The 25,550-nt window shown below is 37.8% G+C and overlaps 1 protein-coding gene and 1 long non-coding RNA gene across 16 annotated transcripts in view; one reads left to right on the forward strand and one right to left on the reverse strand.

Annotated features, from left to right (window-relative positions):
- BMAL2 (basic helix-loop-helix ARNT like 2) overlaps positions 1 to 23,277 on the forward strand; it is a 120,324-nt gene extending 97,047 nt beyond the window's left edge. For 11 of the 15 annotated variants that reach the window (XM_027035799.2, XM_027035800.2, XM_027035796.2 and 8 more), the window contains 8 exons: positions 5,886 to 6,126; positions 6,523 to 6,629; positions 6,782 to 6,932; positions 8,095 to 8,153; positions 8,910 to 9,018; positions 19,521 to 19,608; positions 21,393 to 21,501; positions 22,843 to 23,277. In XM_027035799.2, coding sequence (XP_026891600.1) covers positions 5,886 to 6,126; positions 6,523 to 6,629; positions 6,782 to 6,932; positions 8,095 to 8,153; positions 8,910 to 9,018; positions 19,521 to 19,608; positions 21,393 to 21,501; positions 22,843 to 22,979 — 1,001 coding nt within the window. In that variant the 3' untranslated portion in view covers positions 22,980 to 23,277. The remainder of the gene's footprint in view (positions 1 to 5,885; positions 6,127 to 6,522; positions 6,630 to 6,781; positions 6,933 to 8,094; positions 8,154 to 8,909; positions 9,019 to 19,520; positions 19,609 to 21,392; positions 21,502 to 22,842) is intronic. The other 4 variants (XM_027035795.2, XM_027035798.2, XM_053226063.1 and 1 more) reach the window with 2 other exon arrangements.
- The window catches only part of LOC113593004 (uncharacterized), a 109,937-nt gene that overhangs the window by 38,720 nt on the left and 45,667 nt on the right, over positions 1 to 25,550 (reverse strand). The gene's annotated exons all lie outside the window — the stretch shown is intronic.

Below are 25,550 nucleotides of genomic sequence, written 5' to 3' on the forward strand. Positions count from 1 at the left end.
ACATGAAAAGATGCTCACCGTCGCTCCTCGTCAGGGAAATACAAATCAAAACCACACTCAGATATCACCTCACGCCAGTCAGAGTGGCTAAAATGAACAGATCAGGAGACTATAGATGCTGGAGAGGATGTGGAGAAACGGGAACCCTCCTGCACTGTTGGTGGGAATGCAAACTGGTGCAGCCGCTCTGGAAAACAGTGTGGAGGTTCCTCAAAAAATTAAAAATAGACCTACCCTATGGCCCAGCAATAGCACTACTAGGAATTTACCCAAGGGATACAGGAGTACTGATGCATAGGGGCACTTGTACCCCAATATTTATAGCAGCACTTTCAACAATAGCCAAATCATGGAAAGAGCCTAAATGTCCACCAACTGATGAATGGGTAAAGAAGTTGTGGTTTATATACACAATGGAGTACTACGTGGCAATGAGAAAGAATGAAATATGGCCTTTTGTAGCAATGTGGATGGAACTGGAGGGTTCCAATGAAATAAGCCATGCAGAGAAAGACAGATACCATATGTTTTCACTCATACGTGGATCCTGAGAAACTTAACAGAAGACCTTGGGGGAGGGGAAGGAAAAAAAAGTTAGGGAGAGAGCCAAACCATAAGAGACTCTTAAAAACTGAGAATGAACTAAGGGTTGGTGGGGGTAGGAGGGAGGGGAAAGTGGGTGATGGGCATTGAGGAGGGCACCTGTTGGGATGAGCATTGGGTGTTGTATGGAAACCAGTTTGACAATAAATTTCATATTAAAAAAAAAAAGAAAAGGAGGGACAGAGATTTTCCTTGTAGTCCTACCCCCACACATGCACACACCTCCCCCATTACCAACCTTTCCCACGAAAATAGTACATTTGTTACCAAGGATTAACCTACACTAACACATCATCATCATAATCACCCAAAGTCCACAGTTACCCCGGGGTTCACTCTTGGTATTGTATATTCTGTGGGTTTAGATGAATATATAATGACATGTATCCGTCATTATAACATCATACGGAGTAGGGACACTTGGGTGGCTCAGTTGGTTAAGCATCTGACTCTTGATTTAGGCTCAGGTCATGATCTCAGGTTTGTGAGTTTGAGCCCCATGCCAGGCTCTGCACTGACAGCATGGAGCCTGCTTAAGATTCTCTCTTCTTCTCTCTCTACCCCTCCCCCGCTCATTCTCTCTTTCCCTCAAAATAAATAAACATTAAAAAACGGTTTAGAAAAATATATACAGAGTAGTCTCACTGCACTGAAATCCACTATGTTCTGCCCTATTCATCTCCTCTTACCCCCTGCCACCACCCCTGGCAAACACTGATCTCTTGCCTCCATGTTTTAGTTACACTTAAAAGTTTAAAAAATGTTTATTTATTTATTTAGAGAGAGAGAGAGCACAAGCAGGGGAGGGGCGAGGGGGGGGGGGTAGAGAATCCCAAGCAGGCTTCTTGCTATTAGTACAGAGCCCGATGCAGCCCCATGAACCATGAGATCATGACCTGAACTGAAATCAAGAGTCAGAAGCTTAACCAACTGAGCCACACAGGTGCCCCTAGTTGTACTTAAATTTAATTTAAAAGAGTCGCTAGGAAGTAGCCTTTTTATGCTAATTTTTGAAACTGAACTTAAGATTTATGGAAAAGCCATTTCTCATGATTGGCTCTGACACACTCTAGTGAGGTTTCATTGTAATGTTCTCTCTGATTTTGTGTGTTTGAGATTTTCCATAATAAAAACTTTTTAAAAAATAAGCCAGATTGACATTAAAAACATTATTTCTGCCTGATTCTAACATAAATGTTACAGATTCATACTTTGAAAAAGCTTGTAAGATAGGAATATTCATGTGTCTCTGCTCGTGAAGTCAAGGGCTGATGCAGAACGGATGGCTACTTCCAAATATCTTGGGTGTTTCCTGAACCTAATAAGATAACCATGCAGGAGTACACCCAGAATCCCATTGGCTCCTTGTGGAAGTGTGGCAGATGCTGTCAGTACACCATGACCTGTCCTCTTAGCACCTACCACTTCAAGGGCATGGCACCTTGTTTCCAATGTCGAACCTCTGTTAGACTCTACTAGACCTTCTCCCTTATTTAGAGACAGTTCTGCCTATACTAGTTAAGGGCAGACCTCAAGTGCTAGGGAATGAATGCTGCCTGTGAGCATCCCTCATCCAATGCCTAAAGGGAGCTGATGGATAAACTTCCTAGCTCTCTTCTCCTTCAGATTACTTAGTTCTGAGGCTCTTGTTCTACATTTTTATTTCCCAAATACCCCCCGCCCATTTGGTTTTCCAAAGTGGCGATTTGCTAGAGAACATGTCCTTTATTAGCTTCCTCCTCTTCCCTGTCTCATCCTACTTCCCTACCAGTGTTCCTGGGATCACCTCTCAAATATGCTTCTTGTACCAGAATCCTTGTCTCGGGCTCTGCTTCTGTGAGAATTTAACCCAAGACAGCAAGATGTCAAGCTGAGAGACCTAGCCCTCAATCTGAAGAAAATTTTCACAAAGGATTTTGAAAAGATGTCCTGTAAACGAAGACAGTGTTTGGGTTAATATAAAATTTCCTCCCTCTTCAAAAATCATGGAGTAGGCTATACTTAAATCTACCCTTTGGAGCTGATGTAAATAGTTTGATGAGGATTGGGGCCGATGACCCCAATATTTAGGTAAAAATCTAAACAATTCTTGAAATAAGAGATTTTTTTATGGGATTAAAAGAACACCTTATATAATTGATTGAATGGATTACAGTGGATGGAATTACATAATCCCAACTAAAAATGTGTCAGTGAATAAATACTCACAGTGACGATTGTGAGACAGATTAAGTTGGAAATTTGGTTGGCAACCCTGTTGTTAGAGAAGAATCAAAGCAAAATGCGAGGTCCTGTGTGATGAAATTCCATATGAATGTGACACTTTTTTAAACCTGCATTTTTAGTTGAATAGAATATTTTTAGTCAGTATCATTTGTAAATTTGCAAGCTAGTGTCATCAGAAATGCCAGACTCAGTGTATATAAGTTTTACTTTTGACTGCTATCTAGTTTTAATATTAATAAAAACCTTGTTTTTACCACTTACCATAATTCCTTTATGGTATCTTGGATGTTATAAAGAAAGAACTTGGTAGGATTCCCAGGTTTGTCATTTAACTACTTGGGTTGATTATGGTGCCAATAAGCAGAATAGGGAGTAAGTGATAAAGATGTGGTTTGGCTGCATAATATTCCATTGTGTGTGTGTGTGTGTGTGTGTGTGTGTGTGTGTGTGTGTGTCACATCTTCCTTCTCCATTCATCTATTGATGGACACTTAGGTTGCTTCCATATCTTGGCTATTGTAAATAATGCTGCGGTGAACATGGGGCACATATATCCTTTCAAATAAGTATTTTTTTTCCATTGGGTAAGCAGTGAAATTAACTAGATCATATGGTGCTTCTGTTTTTAAGGTTTTGAAAAACATACTGTTTTCTACAGTGGCTGTACCAATTTGCATTCCCACCAACAGTGTATGAAGGTTCCTTTTTCTCCACATCCTCACCAACACTTGTTATTTCTTATGTTTTTGATTCTAGCTATTCTGACAGATGTGAGGTGGCATCTCATTGTGCTTTGGATTTGCATTTCCCTGATGATTAGTGATGCTGAGCATCTTTTCATGTGTCTGTTAGCCATCTTTAGGTCTTCTTTGGAAAAACGTCTATTTAGGTCCTTTGCCCATTTTTAAGTTGGGTTGAGGTTATCAGACAAAATGAATGAAAGGGAGTGGAAAATACAGGCTTCCAGTCATGGAACAAATAAGTCATGGGAATAAAAGGAACAGTATAAGGAACACAGTCAATGATATTGTAAGAGCATTGTATGGTGACAGATGGTAGCTACTTGTGAGTATAGCATAATGTTTAAACTTGTGGAATCACTGTGTGATTCCTGAAACAAAAAAGAATTAAAGGAAATATCTGGATTGAGAATAGAAGAGACAACTTATAATTTAAGGCATCTGTGGACCATGGAGGAGGTGATGTCTGATAGGTGATGAGTACAATGTCCTATACATGGTTTACAAGAGCTAAATCTATCTGTTCCCTGCTTTATTGTCAAGCCACGCCCCCATCACAGACCATGCCTTCACGCACATCTGACACTCTCTGCTCTGGGTTTACACTGGCTGTTGCCTCTGACTGAAACACCTTTTTGTATTCCTCCCCCACCGTCACCCAGACAACTCATGTTTGAACACCTTCTAAGACAGAGCACTCACAGCTCCACCCTTTTCTGCTGTGACTTTGGCATTAACTCAGTTTCCTGAGACAGTGGTGCTAATATAGGAACACCTCACTGGGCTATTAAAATTAATTATACATCTAAAGCACTTAAAACAGCATGGCACAAGAAGTGTTCTCCAAGTCTTTGCTCTTACTGTTAGGTGCTGTCTTACAAGAGAGCCCACATCATCTTCTGTTAAAAAAAATTCTTTTTTAAGATTTTTTGCAATAACAGTCTTACCAAATAGTGCTGATTTAAAACAATGAGTGTTCTGGTCTTTTCTAACTCTTATCACAAACAACTGTTTTAAATAATTTTTACCAGGCTTTCCCCTCCCATCCCTTTTAACCTGTAAGTTGGTTTTTTGTGTGTGAGTTGCCATAATCTGTATACTGCTTATCTTTTATGCCTGTGTTGTATCTCATTGTTTTAAGAATTTCCTGATATTTGAAGGGCACCTGGGTAGCTCAGTTGGTTAAGCCTCCGGCTTCAGCTTAGTTCATGATCTCATGGTTCCATGAGTTTGAGCCCTGCGTCAGGCTCTGTGCTGACAGCTTAGAGGCTGCTTCAGAATATCTGTCATCCTCTCTTTCTCTGCCCCTCCCCTGCACAAATGCACGTGCTCACTCTCTGTCTCTCAAAAATAAATATTTAAGGGTCACCTGGCTGGCTCAGTTGGTTAGGCGTCCAACTTTGGGCTCAGGTCATGATCTCGTGGTGCATGGGTTCGAGCCCAATGTCAGGCTCTGTGCTGACAGCTCCAATTCTTTGTTATTTTGATTGGGCCTGTTAAGTCTTTTCCTATGAGTTAATTGAGAATTTTCTGAAAAGTGAAATCAAATCAAATTTTATTTTTATACCTTTTATGAATTTCTCCAAATGTTTTCTATTTTTTATAATCTATTATAACCATAGATATCTATTAATCAGTATAAGTGCTAACATAAGAAATTTAAGAATGTATGCTGTCTTGTATAAATTTTTGAATATGAATTATACCAAAAAGTTAGTAAGCTAAAAATAGTACCTTTGTGGTTAAGAGCAAGGGAGCTTGAAGTTTAAGTTTTTGTAACAGATGTGAATTGCTGTTATTTAAAAAACTGACTTGGAGGGGCGCCTGGGTGGCTCAGTCAGTTGAGTGACCGACTTCAGCTCAGGTCATGATCTTACGGTTTGTGAGTTCAAGCCCGACGTTGGGCTCTGTGCTGACAGCTCAGAGCCTGGAGCCTGTTTCGGATTCTGTGTCTCCCTCTCTCTCTGCCCCTCCCCCACTCATGCTCTCTCTCTGTCTCAGAAATAAACATTAAAAATTTTTTTTTAAAAACTGACTTGGAAATATACTTAGCTACAGGCCTATTTAGACCTAAATTAATCTTTTAACTTTTTATTGTAGTATGTATAATTTAGTTGATGAGAAAAATAACCCATTAAGAATAAGGTTATTAAATGTAATTGATGATTTCTTTTCAATGTAATACCTTTCCCCTTTCATATTTTAGCATCAAGAATACTTTATAGCACAATTATAACTATTATAAATGTCAAAGAAATTTAAGAGTTTATTCATAATAACACAAATGTTCTTTTTTTTTTTTAACTTTTGAATTAGATCATAGAAAATTCTGTACTATCCATTGCACTGGTTACTTGAGAAGCTGGCCTCCAAATATTGTTGGAATGGAAGAAGAAAAGGACAGTAAGAAAGACAGTAGTAATTTTACCTGCCTTGTTGCCATTGGAAGGTTACATCCAAATATTGTACCACAGAACAGTGGAGAGATTAAAGTGAAACCAACTGAATTTATAACCCGGTTTGCAATGAATGGGAAGTTTGTCTATGTGGACCAAAGGTGAACATTTATTTATTGCCATAATGATTAGCATTCAATGGGATACTTAAGGCTTCAGAACAGGAAATAAGTTTAAATGAAAAAAGAATGTGGATATGTGCATAATTTTGTTCAAGTCAAAAAATAAACTTGGAATATTTCTGAGCCAGTGGTGCAGAAACTGAGCATGGTCTGTGGCCACAATTTTATTGGTGAATGGTAAAAAGAGTCTACCCTGGGCTGGGGGGGATGTCCATTCTAGCCTGGGTCTAGGGCAGCCAAAGGGGGGGCCCGGTGATGCATATGGCTTACTCATCCCCTGTCACTTTCCCACTATTGTGACTGTATGTGGACCTACACTACTCTGGAAGGGAATGAATTTACCAATCTGAAGTTTATTTTTGATTTTAAAACCAGGGCAACAGCAATTTTAGGATACCTGCCTCAGGAACTTTTGGGAACTTCTTGTTATGAATATTTTCATCAGGATGACCATAGTAATTTGACTGACAAGCACAAAGCAGGTAGGCATTGAGTAGGGTAATTTTTTGGTACTTTTTAATTAAACAGCTTCAACTCATTTTTCATTCCTGTGGAATCTGAAACTTGAATTAACCCTCAAGGGATTGATTTATGTAGTAGACCGTTATGCTGATTATTATCCTTTCTTGTTAAGTTCTACAGAGTAAAGAGAAAATCTTTACAGATTCATACAAGTTCAGAAAGAAAGATGGCTCTTTTGTAACTTTAAAAAGCCAGTGGTTTAGTTTCACAAATCCTTGGACCAAAGAACTGGAATATATTGTGTCTGTCAACAATTTAGTTTTGTAAGTAACTTTTATGTTGTTAAGACCTTTATGTTGATTTCAAATAAGTGTCATGTCTTTTCTTGTCTTGCTAAACCATTAAAGTTGCATGATCATCTGGCTTTATAACTTCAGTACATACTTTTTGTAATTCATTCACTGTTGACTGGCGTTACTTCTCAGAATTAGGCTGAAAGTTTTCCCTTTTGGAATACATTTCTTTTTGCTTGGTATAAAATGTGATAATAAATGCATTTAAGTACTTTCTTCCTACCTTTCATGGCCTTGTCATGACCTTCCAATAAATGATGTGGTTGTAGCTTTAAACTATATATCATCGTAAGAAATTGTTTTGTCCCACGGATCATTTTTATAGACATCTTCTAAGCCTGAGGTATTACATGTGATTGTGTAGGAATATTTGGCCGAGGGATAAGCACAAATCCAGCCTAAGCACTGCTTGCCAAACCCTGGCTATGTCTGTGTCAGCTAACTTAAAGGAAGAACAACTTTCCCTGCTTTGCTTAATAGGATAGCATAGCCCATTTTAAGTATGAGTATTTTTCTGTAAGTTTTTCATTGTAATTGCTATAACATTAACCCAATTCTGTTTCCTGATCTACTATATTTAGGTTTTTATTTATTTATTTTTCAACGTTTATTTTTATTTTTGGGACAGAGAGAGACAGAGCATGAACAGGGGAGGGGCAGAGAGAGAGGGAGACACAGAATCGGAAGCAGGCTCCAGGTTCTGAGCCATCAGCCCAGAGCCCGACGCGGGGCTCGAACTCACAGACCGCGAGATCGTGACCTGGCTGAAGTCGGACGCTTAACCGACTGCGCCACCCAGGCGCCCCATATTTAGGTTTTTAAAAGGCCCCCAAAGCTTGGCATTCCAGCACTATCCCCTGTTTATCATTCCAATAATCCTTGCCTTCTTATCATTAGTATACAAACTGAGAGTTTGTGAGTGAGAAAATGTACCTTATAGGGTAATAAGACATTTAGCAAATGTCCTGGTACTTAGCACATAAATACTTTGATCTCTAGTGGTGACATTAACAATAAGTATATATAAAACAAAAAGGTCAAGAACTGATAAAGCCACTACATTGAAGCTCTGCTTATTTAACAATTTCCTTCACCTAAAAAAAAAATCACCTATGGTGTTTCTTCATTCTAGGGGACATAGTGAGGTTAGAGAAGCATCGTTACTTCCTTGCAGCTCTCAATTATCAGAAGGTAAGCTTGGTTTTAAATGATGGGGATTTATTACTAGGAGTGTTGTTATTGTTACCATCTTTTTCTGTCTTGGAGAGGGAAAGATTTCAAGGTAATATTGCAAAGACTTGTAGGGCTAAAGTTATCCTCTTTAGAATTTCTACAATTCTTTGATTACCCTTCCATTATACTCTTACACTGTATTGCAATTAGTTGTTTGTTCATCTGGTCTGCCCCTAGATCGAGTTCTTCGAGAGTAGGAATGGTATTTTATCCATTATCTATCTAGTGGCTAGCATAGTTCCTTGTAGTTTGTGGCACTTAATACATATCTGTTGAGCAAATTAATGAAAAGTATTAATGGGGAGTTTTTGCTTATCTTGGTTTTTCACCACAGGAATATTTTATTCTATTACTTGTATAAATAAAAACAGAAATATGAAGGAATATTAAAAATAAAGCAGTATTACTCTGGCTTCAGTGTGGAGATTAAAATGGGAAGGAACTGTCTGTGCTCAAGGGTTACAGGTCATGATTATACCCTCAATGATGTTCTACACATTTGACTCCTGTCATTCTTCATACACGTCTTAAGCCATCATGAGTTATGTTTGTAATGCAAGCATAAATATTTCTAATATTTTAGGATGCAGCTAGTCTGTTTCTTTTAAAAAGGAAAATGGGAAATGTATTTGAATTGAGATAAAAATATTAACCAAAGTTATACATAACTTTTTAGAAGTCTTCAATTGGATTTTCCCTTTTGTTATTATTTAGAATCCTCAAAACCATCTTATATTAATGTACCTGGAATGTCTACTGGAATAGTACTTGGCCCTGGTAGTATTGGAACAGATCTTGTAAATGAAGTCCTGGACTTACAAAGGTAATGTTTTATTGCTGCAGATATCTTCATAAGTGAAATTATTATACTTACAAAACCAGTAGTCAAAAATCAGTAAGTTTCCTATATTCAAACAATAACCAGTTCAATAACATAATGGAAGAGAAGATCATTTTTATAGTAGCAACAAAAAAAGGTTAAGTATTATATGGGGCACCTGGGTGGCTCAGTTGGTTAAGCAGGCCAATTTCAGCTCAGGTCATGATCTCATGGTTTGTGGGTTCCAGCCCCATGTCAGAGCTCTGCTGTCGGAGCCTGCTTGGGATTCTCTCTCTCCCTCCTCTCTCTCTGCCCCTTCCCCCCCTCAAAATAAAGAAATAAACTTAAAAAAATAAAAACTATAAGAAGTGTATCAAGAACACAGGTATGGATTTTTATAATCTTAGTTTAGAAACTCTAAACATCACAAAAAATCTATAATTCATAAAGAAAAAAGTTAATTATATAAAAACTCAAAACTTAGGCATAATAACCATTCTGAAAAAGGTAAATAATAAGTTGCAGAAAATGTGTGTTTCAGGTGATAAAATGAATATATCTTACTATAGAAGTTTGATAGTATAACATTATTAACTTCATTTAAACTTTATAAATAAACTTTATAACTTTATTAACCTTTATTTATATTAAAGTTTATATAGGGTATAAATAATAAAGTTATTAAAGAATTTTTTTAATTTTATTTTTTTAACTGAAGTATAATTTTTTTCAATATATGAAATTTATTGTCAAATTGGCTTCAATACAACACCCAGTGCTCATCCCAAAAGGTGCCCTCCTCAGTACCCATCACCTACCCTCCCCTCCCTCTCACCCCCTATCAACCCTCAGTTTGTTCTCAGTTTTTAAGAATCTCTTATGCTTTGGCTCTCTTCCACTCTAACCTCTTTTTTTTTTTTCTTCCCCTCCCCCATGGGTTTCTGTTAAGTTTCTCAGGATCCACCTAAGAGTGAAAACATATGGTATCTGTCTTTCTCTGTATGGCTTATTTCACTTAGCATCACACTCTCCAGTTCCATCCACGTTGCTACAAGGCCATATTTCATTCTTTCTCATTACCACGTAGTACTCCATTGTGTATATAAACCACAATTTCTTTATCCATTCATTAGTTGATGGACATTTAGGCTCTTTCCATAATTTGGCTATTGTTGAGAGTGCTGCTATCAACATTGGGGTACAAGTGCCCCTATGCATCAGCACTCCTGTATCCCTTGGGTAAATTCCTAGCAGTGCTACTGCTGGGTCATAGGGTAGGTCTATTTTTAATTTTTTGAGGAACCTCCACACTGTTTTCCAGAGCGGCTGCACCAGTTTGCATTCCCACCAACAGTGCAAGAGGGTTCCCGTTTCTCCACATTCTCTCCAGCATCTATAGTCTCCTGATATGTTCATTTTGGCCACTCTGACTGGCGTGAGGTGATAGCTGAGTGTGGTTTTGATTTGTATTTCCCTGATGAGGAGCGACGTTGAGCATCTTTTCATGTGCCTGTTGGCCATCTGGATGTCTTCTTTAGAGAAGTGTCTATTCATGTTTTCTGCCCATTTCTTCACTGGATTATTTGTTTTACGGGTGTGGAGTTTGGTGAGCTCTTTATAGATTTTGGATACTAGCCATAACCAATTTTTAAAAAGAGCTTGGGGAATAAAATAAGTAGTAAAGAAGTTGGAGAGTAGACTAGAAAAATTATAAATGGCCAAGAACCTTCAACAATTGCTCACCCCTCCCCACACAGTTAAAAATATATACAGGTGGCCCTTGAACAGTATGGCAGTTGGGGATATCACCCTTCACAGTCAAACATCCGCGTATAACTTCTGACTCCTCCAAAGCCTAACTGCTAATAGCCTATTGTTCACTAGAAGCCTTACCAATAACATAAATGGTCAATTAACACATATTTTGTATGTTAGATGTATTGTATACTGTATTCTTACAATAACATATGCTAGAGAAAAGAAAATATTCAGAAAAATCATAAAGAAGAGATTTTGTTCCAAGGGGGTGATGTTAGAAGACCCTGAACTCACCTCCTCCACAGACACACCAAATCTACACCTATTTATAGAGAAGTTTCTCCTGAAGAAGAGCAGAGGGCTGACTAAACAGCTTCTGCACAATTGAAGATACAGAGACCACATAAAGAATAGTGAGAGAAATAGAGACTCAGTAACAAAGGGAATCCTCACCCTTGACACTGCAAACAGCAGTGAGAAGGGATACTGTGAGCAGATCATTTGCTGTGGGGCACATAAAAAAAGTCATGGATTAAAAGGTCAACTAGAATATACAGGAACCAGCCGAGAACTCTGTCAAATAGCAGGGGAACTGCTGGAACTTTGTCCTGGTCAGAGGGGATGGTGGCCACAGTTTATATTTCCCCTCCACCTTGAGAGTGTGGATGGAAGCAGGGTTCGGCATTCTAGGTGGCCTAATGCTTCAGTGAGCCCCATGCCCCGAGCCCACACCAGCCCTGCTGTACCACCAAGGTTGTCCCAGTGTAACACATGCCAGAACACACCTGGTCAGTGCTCACTACAGCTGCAGCTGTCTTGCAAAGCTGACATGGGTACAAAGCAGCCCAGAATACTCTAGACCTGAACCACTTCGGTTCCATATGACTTACTAGGGCACCTCTGGTCCATGGCACTCTGGGGCCACTTGGATCGTGCCTGCAGTAGCTTCAGACACCCTATCAGAATGCCGTCTTCACAATGTGCCCCAGGACCCTCAGACTCAGCCCTGCCTTATGTTTAGCTACTCTGCCAGGCTGCCCTCTCTGTGGAGAGCCCCAGGCATCCCCAGCTTACACTGCCTCTTCTCTGCTGTCCTGCCAGGGCACCCTCTGTGCAGAGAGCCCTGAGACTACACTGGCCCATGCCCACATCAGCTCCAGGTATCCCACCAGGGCAGCCCTAGCTCAGAGTGCCCTGGAATTTGCACCCATGCTAGCCACAGCTCTAGCCAGTCAGCGAAAGTCACCAGGCACATAGTCTACACAGAGGACAACCATACACAAGCCCATTCCTTCAAGTTTGGGAAAAGTAACTGTTCCACCTAATTCATAGAAGAAAAAAACAAAAAGTTAAAAATGAGAAGACAGAAATGTGTACCAAACAAAACAACAAGACAAAACCCTAGGCAAAAAACTAAATGGAGATAACCAGTCTACCTGATGAAGAGTTCAAAGTAATGGGCACCAAGATGCTCACTGGACAAGAGAGAAGAGTGGATGAACTTAGTAAGAACTTCAACAAGTTGACAGAAAATATGAAAATAATCAGAATTAAAGGATACAATGACTTAAATGAAAAGTATAATAGAGGTAATCAGCAGTAAATTAGCAGATGCAGAAGAATGGATCACTAATTTTGAGGACAAGGTAGTGGAGAGCATCCAAGCTAAACAACAAAAATAAAAATAGAATGAGGACAGGTTAAGGGATCTCTTGGACAATATCAAGTGAACAAACATTTGCATCATAAGGATCCCAGAAGAAGAACAAGAGAGACAAACGGGCAGAAAACTTATTTGAAGAAATAGTAACTGAAAACTTCCCTAACCTGGGGAAGGAAACAGACATCTAGGTTAAGAAGGCAAAGAAATCCCCAAATAAGATAAACCCAAGAAATCCACACCATGACACTTATCTTTAGTTTTTGACATCTTAAATTGTTAAGAGAGGATTTTAAAAGCAGCAAGAGAGAAGCAACTAGAAACATATAAAGAAAACTCCATAAGGTTATCAGCTGATTTTTCAGCAGAAAATTTGCAGGTCAAGAGGGAGTGGTATGATATATTCAAAGTGCTGAAAGGAAGAAACTACAACTAAGAATATTCTACCCAGGGGTGCTTGAGTGGCTCAGCTGGTTAACCGTCTGACCTTGATTTTGGCTCAGGTCATGATCTCATGATTTGTGACTCAAGCTCCTCATCAGGCTCTGCACTGACCGTACAGTCTGCTTGGGATTCTCTCTCTCTGCCCTACCTCTAGTCTCTCTTTCTCTCTCAAAACAAATAAAGAAACATTTAAGGGGGGGGGGAAGGGATATTCTTTCAGCAAGATTATCATTAAGAATTGAGGAGAGGGATACCTGGGTGGCTCAGTCAGTTGCACGTACAACTTTGGGCTCAGGTCATGCTATCATGATTCACGAGTTCAGGCCCCGTGTTGGGCTCTATGTTGACACTCAGAGCCTGAAGTCTGTTTCAGATTCTGTGTCTCCCTCTCTCTCTGCCCCTCCTCCACTCATGATCTGTCTCTCTCAAAAATAAAACAAACAAAAAATTTAAAAAAAAATAAGAATTGAGGAGACATAAAGAGTTTCCCAAACATAATTAAAGGATTTCACCACCACTAAACTGGCCTTATGTGCAATGTTGAAGAGAAATTTTTAATCAGAAAAGGCCATAAATAGAAGAAAATTGTGAAAGGAAAAAATTTCACTGGTTAAAAAATACACACAGTAAAGGTAGTAGGTCAATTACATATAAAGCTACTATGATGGTTAAAGAACAAAATTAATAAAATTAATAATATCAACAAATTGGTTAAGGGATACAAAAATTAAAAGGTATAAAATATGATATCCTACACATAAAATATGAAAGGTGGGAGTAAAAATGTAGTGCTTTTAGGATGTCAAGCTTAAGGGGTGCCTGGGTGGCTCAGTTATTTAGGTGTCCAACTTGGACTCAGGTCATGATCTTGTGGTTTATGAGTTCAAGCCCCATGTTAGGCTCTGTGCTAACAGTGCAGAGCCTACTTCGGATTCTCTGTCTCCCATTCTCTGTACCCCTCCCCTACTTGCTCTCCCTCTCTCTCTCAAAAATAAATATTAAAAAAAAATTAGAATGTCAAACTTAAGAGACCATCAACTTCATATAGTATACATTGGATGTTATATGTGAAACTCATAGTAACCGCAGCCAAAAATGTATAAAAGATATGCAAAAAAATTAAGAGAAAGGAATCCCAGCATAACACTAAAGAAAGTCATCAAATCACCAGGAAAAGAGCAAGAAGAAAGGAACAAAGAACTACAACAACCAGAAAGGAAGATACAAAATGGCAATAAGTACATGCTTATCAATAATTACTTTAAATGTAGGGGCACCTCGGTGGGTAAAGCATCTGACTTTGGCTCAGGGCATGATCTCATAGTTCATGAGTTTGAGCCCTGCATCGGACTGTCTGCTGTCAGGATGGAGCCTGCTTTGGATCCACTGACCCCTCTCTCTACCCCTCCCCTGCTCACTCTCTTTCTCTCAAAAATAATCATTAAAAAAATAATAATTTCTTTAAATGTAGATGTTCCAATCAAAAGACATAAGGTGATTCAATAGATAAAAAATTAGAACTATGTGCCGCATACAAGAAACTCACTTCAGAGCTAAAAATATACAAACTGAAAGTGAAGGGATGGAGAAAGAGATTCCATTCAAATGGAGGTAGAAAAAAAAAAAGGCGCTGGGGTAGTAATACTTCTATTAGACAAAATAGACTTTAAAACAAAGACCATAGCAATAACAAAGAAGTGTGTTACATAATAATAAAGGAACCAATCCAGTAAGAGGATATAACGATTGTAAATATCTATTAAACCCCACATGAAAGCACCTAAATATATAAAGAGAATATTAGCAGGCATAAAGGGGGAAATTGACAGTAATACAATAATAGTAGGGAACATTAACACTTCACTGACATCAGTGAATGAGAAAACAGTGACTCTAAATGACACATTAGACCAGATGGACATAAAAAATATATATACAGAATGTCTCATCCCCAAATAGCAGAATACACATTTCTTTTATTTATTTAAAAAAAGTTTTTTAATGTTTATTTATTTTTGAGAGAGAAAAAGACAGACTGCAAGTGGGTTAGGGGCAAAGAGAAAGGGAGATACAGAAGCTAAAGCAGGCTCTAGGCTCCGAGCTATCAGCACAGTGCCTGATGCAGGGCTTGAACTCACTAGCTGTGAGATCATGACCTGAGCCAAAGTCCGATGCTCAACTGACTGAGCCACCCAGGCACCCCTTCTTTATTTATTTTTTAATGTTTATTTATTTTTGGGAGAGAGACACAGACAGACATGTGAGCAGACAGAAGGGAGGGGAAGAGAGAGAGAGAGGGAGACACAGAATCTGAAGCAGGCTCCAGGCTCTGAGCTGTCAGCACAGAGCCCGACACTGGGCTCAAACTCACAAACCATGAAATCATTACCTGAGCCAAAGTTGGAGGTTTAACCTACTGAGCCAGCTAGGTACCCCAGAATACACACTAGATGCACATGGAGCCTTCTCAAGTATAAATTACATGCTGGTGCACAAAAGAATTCTCAATAAATTTAAAGAAACTACAATTATATCAAGCATCATTTCTAACTACTACAATATGAAAGTAGAAATCAATTACAATAACAAAACCCTGGAGAAAACACAAACTCATGGAGGCTAAACAACGTGCTCAACAACAAGTGGATCAACGAAGAAATGAAAGAGGAAATTAAAAAATAACTAGAAACAATAGAAAATGGAAACACAATAGTTCAAAATCTTTGGGATACAACAAAAGCAGTTTTAAGAAGGAAGTTTATAGTGATACAGGCCTACCTCAAGAACCAAGAAAAATCTCAAACAATGTGACTTTATCTGTAAAGGAACTAGAAAAAGAAGGCAAAATTCAAAGTTGGTAGAAGGAAGGAAATAATAAAGACTAGAGTGGAAATAAATGAAATAGAGACTAAAAAAAACAAAAAACAAAAAACACAAAAAGATCAGCAAAGCTAAAAGTTGGTTCTTTAGAAAGATAAACAAAATTGATAAACCTTTAGCCAGACTCATCAAGAAAAAAGAGAGGACTCAAAATCAGAAATGAAAGAGAAGTTGCAACCTACACTACAAAGGAATATAAGAAACTACCATGAAAAATTGCCAACAAATTGAATAATCTGGAATAGATAAATGCCTAGAAATATACAGTCTTACAAACTGAATCAGGAAGAAACAGAAAATCTGAACAGAGCCATTACCAGTAATAAAATGGAATCAGTGATCAACAAAATCCCAACAAACAAAAGCCCAGGACCAGATGGGTTCCCAGATGAATTCTACCAAACATTTAAATATAGTGTTTTGAAATTTAATTTGTTTAGAACAATTAGTTACCTCATGGGCAGCACCCCATAATCAATTACATTAGTATTTATGCTTTGAGAAGTATTTACAGATTAAATGGTAAAACGTCTTGGAGGAGAGGAGAGGAGGTTGGGGTGTATACATTAAATAAGATTTGGAAAAGAATTATTGATCTTTCATTTTACTATCTACTTTTATATCTTTTGGAAGTTTTCCATAATGAAAGTTCAAAGATCTATTTCTGGAGTGAATTGTTAGAAATATTAGGAGGGCAGAGTAGGATAAAATACTAGCTTCATATCAGGTCAGACTTGGCCAAGTTCAGATCAGTTCTAATTTTGCTGCCAAATAAATTATGGGAAATCTTTCAGTGTTCAAAGCCTTTTTGATTTTGGAATTGTAGAGAAGGGTCCTAAAACCTCACAATATAGAACAATAAGGAAATTTGTTCAGACTAGTTACTTCTCCTATTTGCAACTAGGCATTGGGGGGGCGGGGGTAGGAGACATACAAGGGAGAAGAAATTTTTGCTTTTTATTTTCTACCTGTTTATACAGTTTAAATTTTCATATTAAAAAGTTTACATTGAAAAAAACTCAGACATTTGTCATGTGACTACTGTCTGCCCAATTTTATTGAATATTGAATACTTGCAATGTGCTATATACTTTTAAGAATTGAAAGTATTATGAAACATATGCACAAGAATATGCATATGACCCATCATACACTTTGATCATAAATCTCTTAACACTTAATATGTAAAACTGAAAGTACTATATAGTATATTATTAAATGCTTGAGTGTGTAATTTGTACATTCTTGGCATTTAATCCTCTACGGAGTTTCACTATAGGATCCAGGTTTCCTTCTAGATATAAGATTTTACAATGGCTTTTAAATGGCTTAAGTACGGAAAACAATTGTATCAGCAAAAAGCATTTTCTTTTTTAATTGTGGCAAAACATAAAAAGGTTAACATTCCTAAGTTTATAGTTGAGTAGCATTAAGTACATTTGCATTGTCATGTAATCACCACCACTAGCCATCTCTATCTAGAACCTTTTACCTTGCAAAACTGAAACTCCCATTAAACAACAACTTCCCATTTCCCTCTTCCCTGAGCCCCTGGCAACCACCATTCTACTTTCTGTCTCCATGAATTTGACTGCTCTAAGTAGCTCTTCTGAATGAATCATATAATTATTTGTCCTTTTGTGAATGATTTCTTTCACTTAGCATAATGCCTTCAAGGTTTAAGCAGGTTGCAGCATGTGTCAGAACTTCTTTGTAAGGCTGAATAATATTTCACTGTATATATATGCCACATTTTCTTTATGCATTCATCTGTGGATCCCTGTGTTGCTTCCACCTTGTGGCTATTATGAATGTGGGTATACAAGTATCTGTTCTAGTCTCTGCTTTCAATTCTTTTGCATATGCAACCTGAAGTAGAACTGCTGAGTCATATGGTGATTGTATTTTAAATTTTTTGAGGAACCACCATTCTGTTTTCCATAGCAGTTGTACCATTGTACATTCTTACTGGCAGTACACAAGTTTTCTAGTTTCTCCACAGCCTTGCCAACACTTGTTATTTTCTGTACATTGATAGTTCTCTTGATGGGTGCGAGGTGGTAGCTCGTTGTGGTTTTGATTTGTATTTCCCTAATGATTAGTGATTTTGAACATCTTTTCATGTGCTTATTGGCCACTTGTAGTCCTTCTTTGGAGAATTATTTATTCAGGTCCTTTGCCCAGTTTTTCACCGGGCTGTTGGTTGTTGAGTTGTAGTTCTTTACGTATCCTGGATATTAACCCCTTATCAGAAATGTAGGGTTGGTAAATATTTTTTCCCCTCTCCGTGGGTTGCCTTTTCACTCTGTTCATAGTTTCCTTTGATATACAAAATTTTTAAATTTTGATGTGACCCAGTTTTGTTTTGGTGTTTTGACACCATCTAAAAAATGATCACCAAATTCAATGTCATAAGGCTTTTCCCCTGTTTTCTGCTAAGAGTTTTATAATTTTAGGTCTTATGTTTAGGTGTTGGTCCATTTTGAGTTAATTTTGGGTATGGTATAGGGTAGGGTCCAACTTTCTTCTTCATGTAGATATCCAGTTTTCCCATGTCATCAGTTGAAGATTATCCTTTCCTCCATTGAATGGTCTTTAGAGCCCTGCTGAAAATCATTTGACCATAGATGCTGGAAGGGCACTTTAAGAGAAGTGGAACTTGAGCCACACATTGACAACTGAATACCATTAGAATGTCTAGGAAGCAGTGGGGAGGGTGTTTACCCATGGGGGCACCGCAGCCAAAGTATAGAGATAGGTAGGAGAAAGCATGATGGTTTCAGCATAACAAGGAGTTTGTGAGAGAAGTTGGGTTGCTGAGCAGTGTGGAGTTTTAACCAAGGAGAGGTCACATGGTGAAGGGACTTAAATAGCAGGTTTCTGCCCAGGTGACTAATATGAAGCTGTATTTTAGATTAATGTGGAAATGAAGTCCAGGGACGGGGGTGCATCTTTAACCTAAGGCTAATTGAACAGGTAGTGGTTTTAAATAATGAACTATAGAATGAGAAACCAGCAAAGCTATTTACATGGGCTGTCCTATGAAAAATCCCCAAGACAGGTCAGTGATTTTTTCCACTGTGTTTGATACCTAATTCATTTCATTCCTGCGTTTTAATTTCTTCCTCTATAATTTCTTGTCAACTAGTTTTTTGAGAATAAAGACAAAGTTATGCTAATGCCATTATGAATTTCACATAATCGAGCACTTAACTTTATACGATACTATCCAAGTTTTGAAGAGACTAATATTGTCATATTGTCTTGAAGAGATTTATGACTAAAGCATATGATTTTGTTTGTGTTGTTTTATGTTTTATTGATTTTGTACCTGGGGATGACTTATTGTAGTAAAAATGTGACCATTTTTCACTTAAAATAAAGGTTGTGGGATGTTAGGAAATCTTTCTTTACTCTCAGCTCTGTTGTCTATAAGGAACTGATAAGGAACAGATTCTTTATGTGAATGCCTATTTTGAACTGTATTACTATTCAAACTTTGCCACATGCTATATTAAGACAGGCAACATGACTTACCTAAGAGCTCTTACCCTCAGAGTTTTAGGTTTCTATTTACCACAGGCTACTTTTCAGCGGCCCATAGTAAAAAGTAAGTATGGCACTGATCAAATTAGTCTAATTGTGAAAACTGTCATGACATTCAGTCTCCTGTTTTTCACTGTATTTTTATCAGTAGATTATGCATTTGGAGGAGAAAATTACCTTATACATAGAGAAAAATTTTATGTGTCGCTTTTTAAAGGTTACAGGCTTCTTCCTCCCTTGAGGACTCAAGGCCAGCAGATTTAATGAAAGATTCTCACACTATAAACTGCAGGAAAGTAAGTACGGTAAGTGTTAATATTCATGAAATATTATTTCTTTTGAGAAAAGATGCCGTCCTGTAAAAATAAACTCTTTCCATGGATTTTAAGAGGCAACATAGAATAGTGGCTGACAGCATACTATCTGGATCCGAGTTGTGACTCAGACATTTATTGCTGGGCAACCACAGGCTTGCTATTTAAACTCTGTGCCTCAATTTCCTCATCTGTTAAGTAGGAATAATAATAGCACCGAACTCTTGGAGTGGTGTGCAAATGAAGTGATTTTATGCAAAAACAAACAAAAACTTAACAGTGACTGGTACACAACCTGTGACCAATAAATGGTAGCTATTAATGTTATTTTAATGGGTTCTAATTCAGTGGATTAAATGTACTCCTTATGGTGTGGGGAAAAATTACTATAAGCTACTATTTAATTCAATTTAACATATACTAGCTATTTGAAAAGCATGGTTACGTTTACAAAATTGATTAAATGTAGTCCTAAATATCTGGAGGATCCATCTACAATATAATTCTAATGTATCCCAGACAACAAAAGATCTAAAGTGGGACTATAAACTAAGTGGTATAAAAATATAAGAGAAATCTGACCGGAAATTGAAAAAATGTTTTTATACACATGTCCTAAGTCTTTCGGTCTAGTATTTAAGTTTTACTCCTACATTTAGCAAATGTTTATTAAGTACCCCTTTTTTGCCAGACAATAAGCTAGAAGCAGGGAGTTACAGCATTCCAACATAATCTCCAAGTAGTGTGCATTATATAGATATTTCATAGATCAAATTCACCAACTTAATAAGAAAGTGTAGGTAAATGAAGTATTTTTTTTCACCGAGCATTACTGCATTTATTGAGTGTTCAAAATAAGGTTTAAGAAACCATACATTGCTTAAGGGTATTTATATAGGTGCTAAAATTATAAAAGTAACAAGAAAATCAACATAAAACTCAAGACTGTGGTGACTTCAGCAGAAGAGAAAAGGAGATGTGATCGGAGGGCAATTGCCAGGCTAATAAAGTGTCAGTAGTATTATATTGGTAAATGATGTATATTGATAAGCTACATTAAATATTGAATTGTGGGGCGCCTGGGTGGCTTAGTCAGTTTAAGCCTCTGACTTTGGCTCAGGTCAGGTCATGATCTCATGGTTCCTGAGTTCGAACCCTGTGTTGGGCTCTTTGCTGATAGCTCAGAGCCTGGAGGCTGCTTCAGATTCTGTGTCTCCCTCTCTCTCTGCCCCTCCCCTGCTTGCTCTCTCTCTCTCTCAAAAATAAACAAACATTAAAAAAAAATTTAAATACATTCAATTGTGTGGCTTGTAACTCTGCAACAATATGAAAACTTGTTGGTAAAAGCCTCTAGTTTAATCCATTTCCCACTCCAAAGCACTATTTCCCATTGTAGTTTCATGTGTGATAGTTTTATGATCATTTTCTTAAAAAAAAAAATAGCTTTTCCTCCTTAATCCAAAACTTGTCCTTATAGCATGTACATTCAGTTGTTGTTATACAGAATGTGGACCCTGGCGTCAGGTGGATGGGTTAGAATAATGGCCCCAACACTCTGGGCAAGCTTTAGCCCTCAGATTTCTGACCTCACAACGTTTGAGACACGAAAGGAGAGGCTGCTTGTGGGGTCCTGGCACACAGTACTGGGCAGATGCAGGCTGTCATACTGATGATGGCAGTGGTGGCACTGCCATCAGGCCCACATCCGACCATTGCTAAGAGGTCGTTATTTCACTCAAGTAGGAGCCTTACTATTTATTATCCTGTCTTTTCAGATGTCAAATAAGGAGCCGATTCCACGAAATCCTTCTGAAATAGGGGAGCCAGAGGCTCCAAGGCAAAACCACAGTGCTGTTCCTTCCCATAGTCACGAGCCACTCCTTGGTAGGTTTTCTTTGGCAACTACCCACCGTCTTAGTTTACCTAACACTTTCTTAATCATTATATTTTCAGACTTAGGAGACTTCTAGAGAAGCAAATAGTTAAAACTAAGATTTTTTTCAAAATCCTAAATGCAATAAATCATTCGACTTTAAGGTGTATGCTACCTAATGCACCTGTCATTGTAAGTTCAGTTATTAACTGAATCAGTTATGGGTATCGTTAATACATGCCATTTAGATAAAACTAAGGTACTTATATCTAGGGAAAAAACGTCCATTCCCAAGAAAAAGAACTTTTGAATGATACCAATCACAAAGTGTTTAAGATGTAATTATTCATTTTAACTATGTTTATGCAGACTCAAATCAAGTTTACAGTTTTATACCATACATAACTAACATTGATCTACTAGAAACGTATGTTAAAGAGAATCAAAGAGGTTGAAAGAAAACGAAGATCAGCTTCATGCAGAGCCACATATTCATCATCTCAAATTGCATTGTACTTTGAAAAATTTCTAGAAAACTTTGGCTAATCTGTAGCTGTGTGTTAACCTATAATCTCTAGAACCTTTTCCTTCTATCTAACTTATAACTCATTTCTATGGTTTCTTATTTCCTTTTTCAATAAAAATCTGGGCATTTTCCCTTTTATAACATTTTCAGATTTTTGGAAGAGGATGCTTTTGTATCCATCTTCTCATTCAGATTAAACAAATACAAGGCATTTTTTCCTTGGCATTTTCACAAGGCATCAGATTAAAGTTAAATCTATCCTTCCAGGCTCTATACATACACATGCATGAATTCTGGCCCCTAGCTTCCAACTGTCTTTTACCACTGTCATTTTCTCTTAGAAAATTCATAGACTAGCTCACTTATGTGTATCAAGTGAGTTATGTGCAATTTCTGTGACAGCACCTTGTTATAAAAAGAGGTGACCCATTTAAAAATATATCAGCCTTCTGCAATTTAAGACAGAGGTTTTGCCTTCAAAATTACATTGTATAGTGTTCTTGCCTTTCTTTTTAGTTTTCTTCAAGTTTTTAATTCAAGTTAGTTAACATACAGTGTTACATTAGTTTCAGGTGTACAATATAGTGATTCAGCACTTCCATACATCACCCTGTGCTCATGATGGCAAGTGCCCTCCTTAATCCCCATCACCTATCTCACCAGTCCCCTTGCCTACTTCCCCTCAGGTAACCATTAATTTGTTCTCTATAATTAAGACTCTGTTTCTTGATTTATATCTCTTTTTTTGCTTGCTTTGCCATTTTTAACGATACTCATCTTTTAACCTCCAAATGTACTCACATGAGTCTGTATTTTAATTTGATAGGCCAAGGTGCCCAGCTGGATTTTGATGCCCTGTGTGACAATGACGACACAGCCATGGCTGCCTTCATGAATTACTTTGAAGCAGAAGGGGGCCTGGGAGACCCTGGGGACATCAGTAATATCCACTGGACACTCTAGCGTTTGATTTTCTAACTCTAAAAATTAGGAATGTGATAAAGCATTTCATTTACAAAAAAAAAAAACTGTACAATCTTCTGCTCTGTATTGATACTGTTCTTATCTTTTATTCCTATTAATGGTCTACCAATTTTTATAGATTTGCACCTTTCACAGCAGTATGGGGGAAATGTGAGGTTTCCCTTCACAAAGAATGGCTCAGCGTTTCCTACAGACCCCTTGGCTCAGTGAAATGGCTTAAAACCCACTAGTTGCTGTATTTTTGCTAAAATATTTCTAACCAAGAATATCACATACACCTTGTTTTGGTTTTGTTTTTATTTTCTGATGCAATTTTTAAGTTTGGGGAATTTAATATATTGTGTCTAAGATTCATTTATAATTGATTTATAATAGCAGATTTATGTAAATTGGAACATCACCATTTCCTGTGTATTTCCTTAGTTGAGAATAGGGCTTAAATATTTTAAGAAAACCGAGTACTTGAACATGTAAGAAATGATATAATCGGTGCTCATAATTGTAATGAATACAGTATTCAGTCGTTGTAGACTTGGATACAGGGTATTTATGCTTAGTGAAGCACTTGAGATAGACTTTAAGTGAGATGATTTATTTAAAACTCAGGAGAAAAAAAAGAAAAGAAAAGCTGGGAGAGTTTCAACTTTGCTTACAGAAGACCTTAGTCCTAGTTCTTGGTAATTAACCTTTGCATGTAAGAATTACTGTTAACATAACCAATCAAGATTTTCATTATATCTAAAACCAGTTTTTGATGCAGTAAAGGTGCTTAGTGAAGGATTAGCCATGGAGGAAAAAAACAAGCCCAGGCAGGATAAATGTCTTGTGTAAAGTCACAATTAAATTCGTATTTTTGAAATGTTTAATGTGTATAAACCAGTTTCTTTATACACATTTGGGGAAGCACTGGTTTCGCTGGTTAAATGATGAATTGACTGACCCAGGAAATAGCTGTGGCCTTCTAGATTAGGCAATTATGTTTACTGTTGCCTGTAGCCAAAGGTAGTTATGTAAAGGCTAAGTATAATTTTGAAACTATGAGGCAATGAGAAAGAATGTAAAAACCAATTTTCTAGCTATAATTACAAATTTGGAGATCATTTTTTAACTAGTAACTGGGAGGTGGCTTAAACTGAGTACAAGAAGAATATTTAAGATAATACATGTATATCTACCTTTTTGAAGATCATAATTTCATTATACATTATGTTTTAATTGCCCTTTCTAGTTTACCCAGTGTGTTTCCATGTATATTTTTTTTTTGGTGCCCCACGAATGGAAAGTAAGATAGGCTAGGAAACTAATGGAGAAGCCTGAGGCTCAGTAGGGGATCCAATGCCGTTTTCTTCCTCTAGGTGGTGCTCTACCTTCCAACAGATCTCCCTCAGAGCCTCTCACCAAAACAAAGCATTATTTTGACTCTGCATATTTCTTTAGGCTGTACGTAATAAGTTAGAACTTTTGTCAGACATGTTAATGGCAAACATACCAACAGGCAATAGGCCAAAAGCACATGTTCCCTTCAAGCAGGACAGCTGCAGTGGCCATGTGGGCAACGGTGTATCACCGTGTCCTGCAGCACTTACAGTGTTCCAGCAATATTAGAAGATCAGCCCCACTCCTGGTTCTGGAACTTGAGACACACTCAGGTTTAGAATAAGCCAAAGAAACCCTATGAGATGAAGGACCTTGGTTTGCAACAGCCTAAGCATGACGGTTCCATCTGAAGAAGCAGGAATAAGTCAGAGGCCTTACCAACATAACATTTTTGTGGGGCTAAACCATTGCAGGTTGGGCGTGGCCTCTAGAGTTGAACTCAGCCAGTGGTAGCAAGATGGGTCACTGTGCTGGATGTCCTTGAAAGTGGAGGGGCTTTATGATGCAAGGATCTGGGAGGCAGAATTTCTAGAAGCAGGCCATTGCTGCCTGGCATAGTAACAGTTTTTCCTCTTTGCAAGAGGAAGGGTTATTCCATAGAACACTGGACAGATAGCCAATTAAATGCTTTGATCCTTTAATAATGCACTCTAGTATTTTTCTGTAGATCTTGTCCTGGATCCAGAATCCAGTCCATGCAGCGTATGATAGCTGTAGCTCTCCCGAGATTAGTGTTTTCTCCAAAGTGTGTTGCATTTATGTTGAATTGTTGTTAGGAGTGATATTTTTATGGTTTGCCCTATAACTAATTTTTCTCCTATTCATTAATTTCCTGCATTTCCTGCAATTTCAAACATCTGTACATTGAATGAAATCATAAAAAGAGTAATTTTTTTTCTAAGTCTAAGAATTACCTACAATAATGGAGTGGAGTGGGACAAGAGCCTAGAAGCTGAAGAGCCTACTCAGCCTAAATTAAGCTGTGTGACCTCACATAAGCCATTTAAATACTCTGTACCTCAGGCTCCTTGTCTGTACAAGAGGCTTGACCTCTAGGTTTACTTCCAGTTCTGATTCTGTGATTCTAATCTACAGGACTTGAGTATTAGGGTCAGACTCTAGAACTGTGCAGTCCAGTATGATAGACACAGGCCATGTGTGGCTGTTGAGCAC

This window comes from Acinonyx jubatus, chromosome B4 (genome assembly GCF_027475565.1).
Source record: "Acinonyx jubatus isolate Ajub_Pintada_27869175 chromosome B4, VMU_Ajub_asm_v1.0, whole genome shotgun sequence".
Lineage (NCBI taxonomy): Eukaryota > Metazoa > Chordata > Mammalia > Carnivora > Felidae > Acinonyx > Acinonyx jubatus.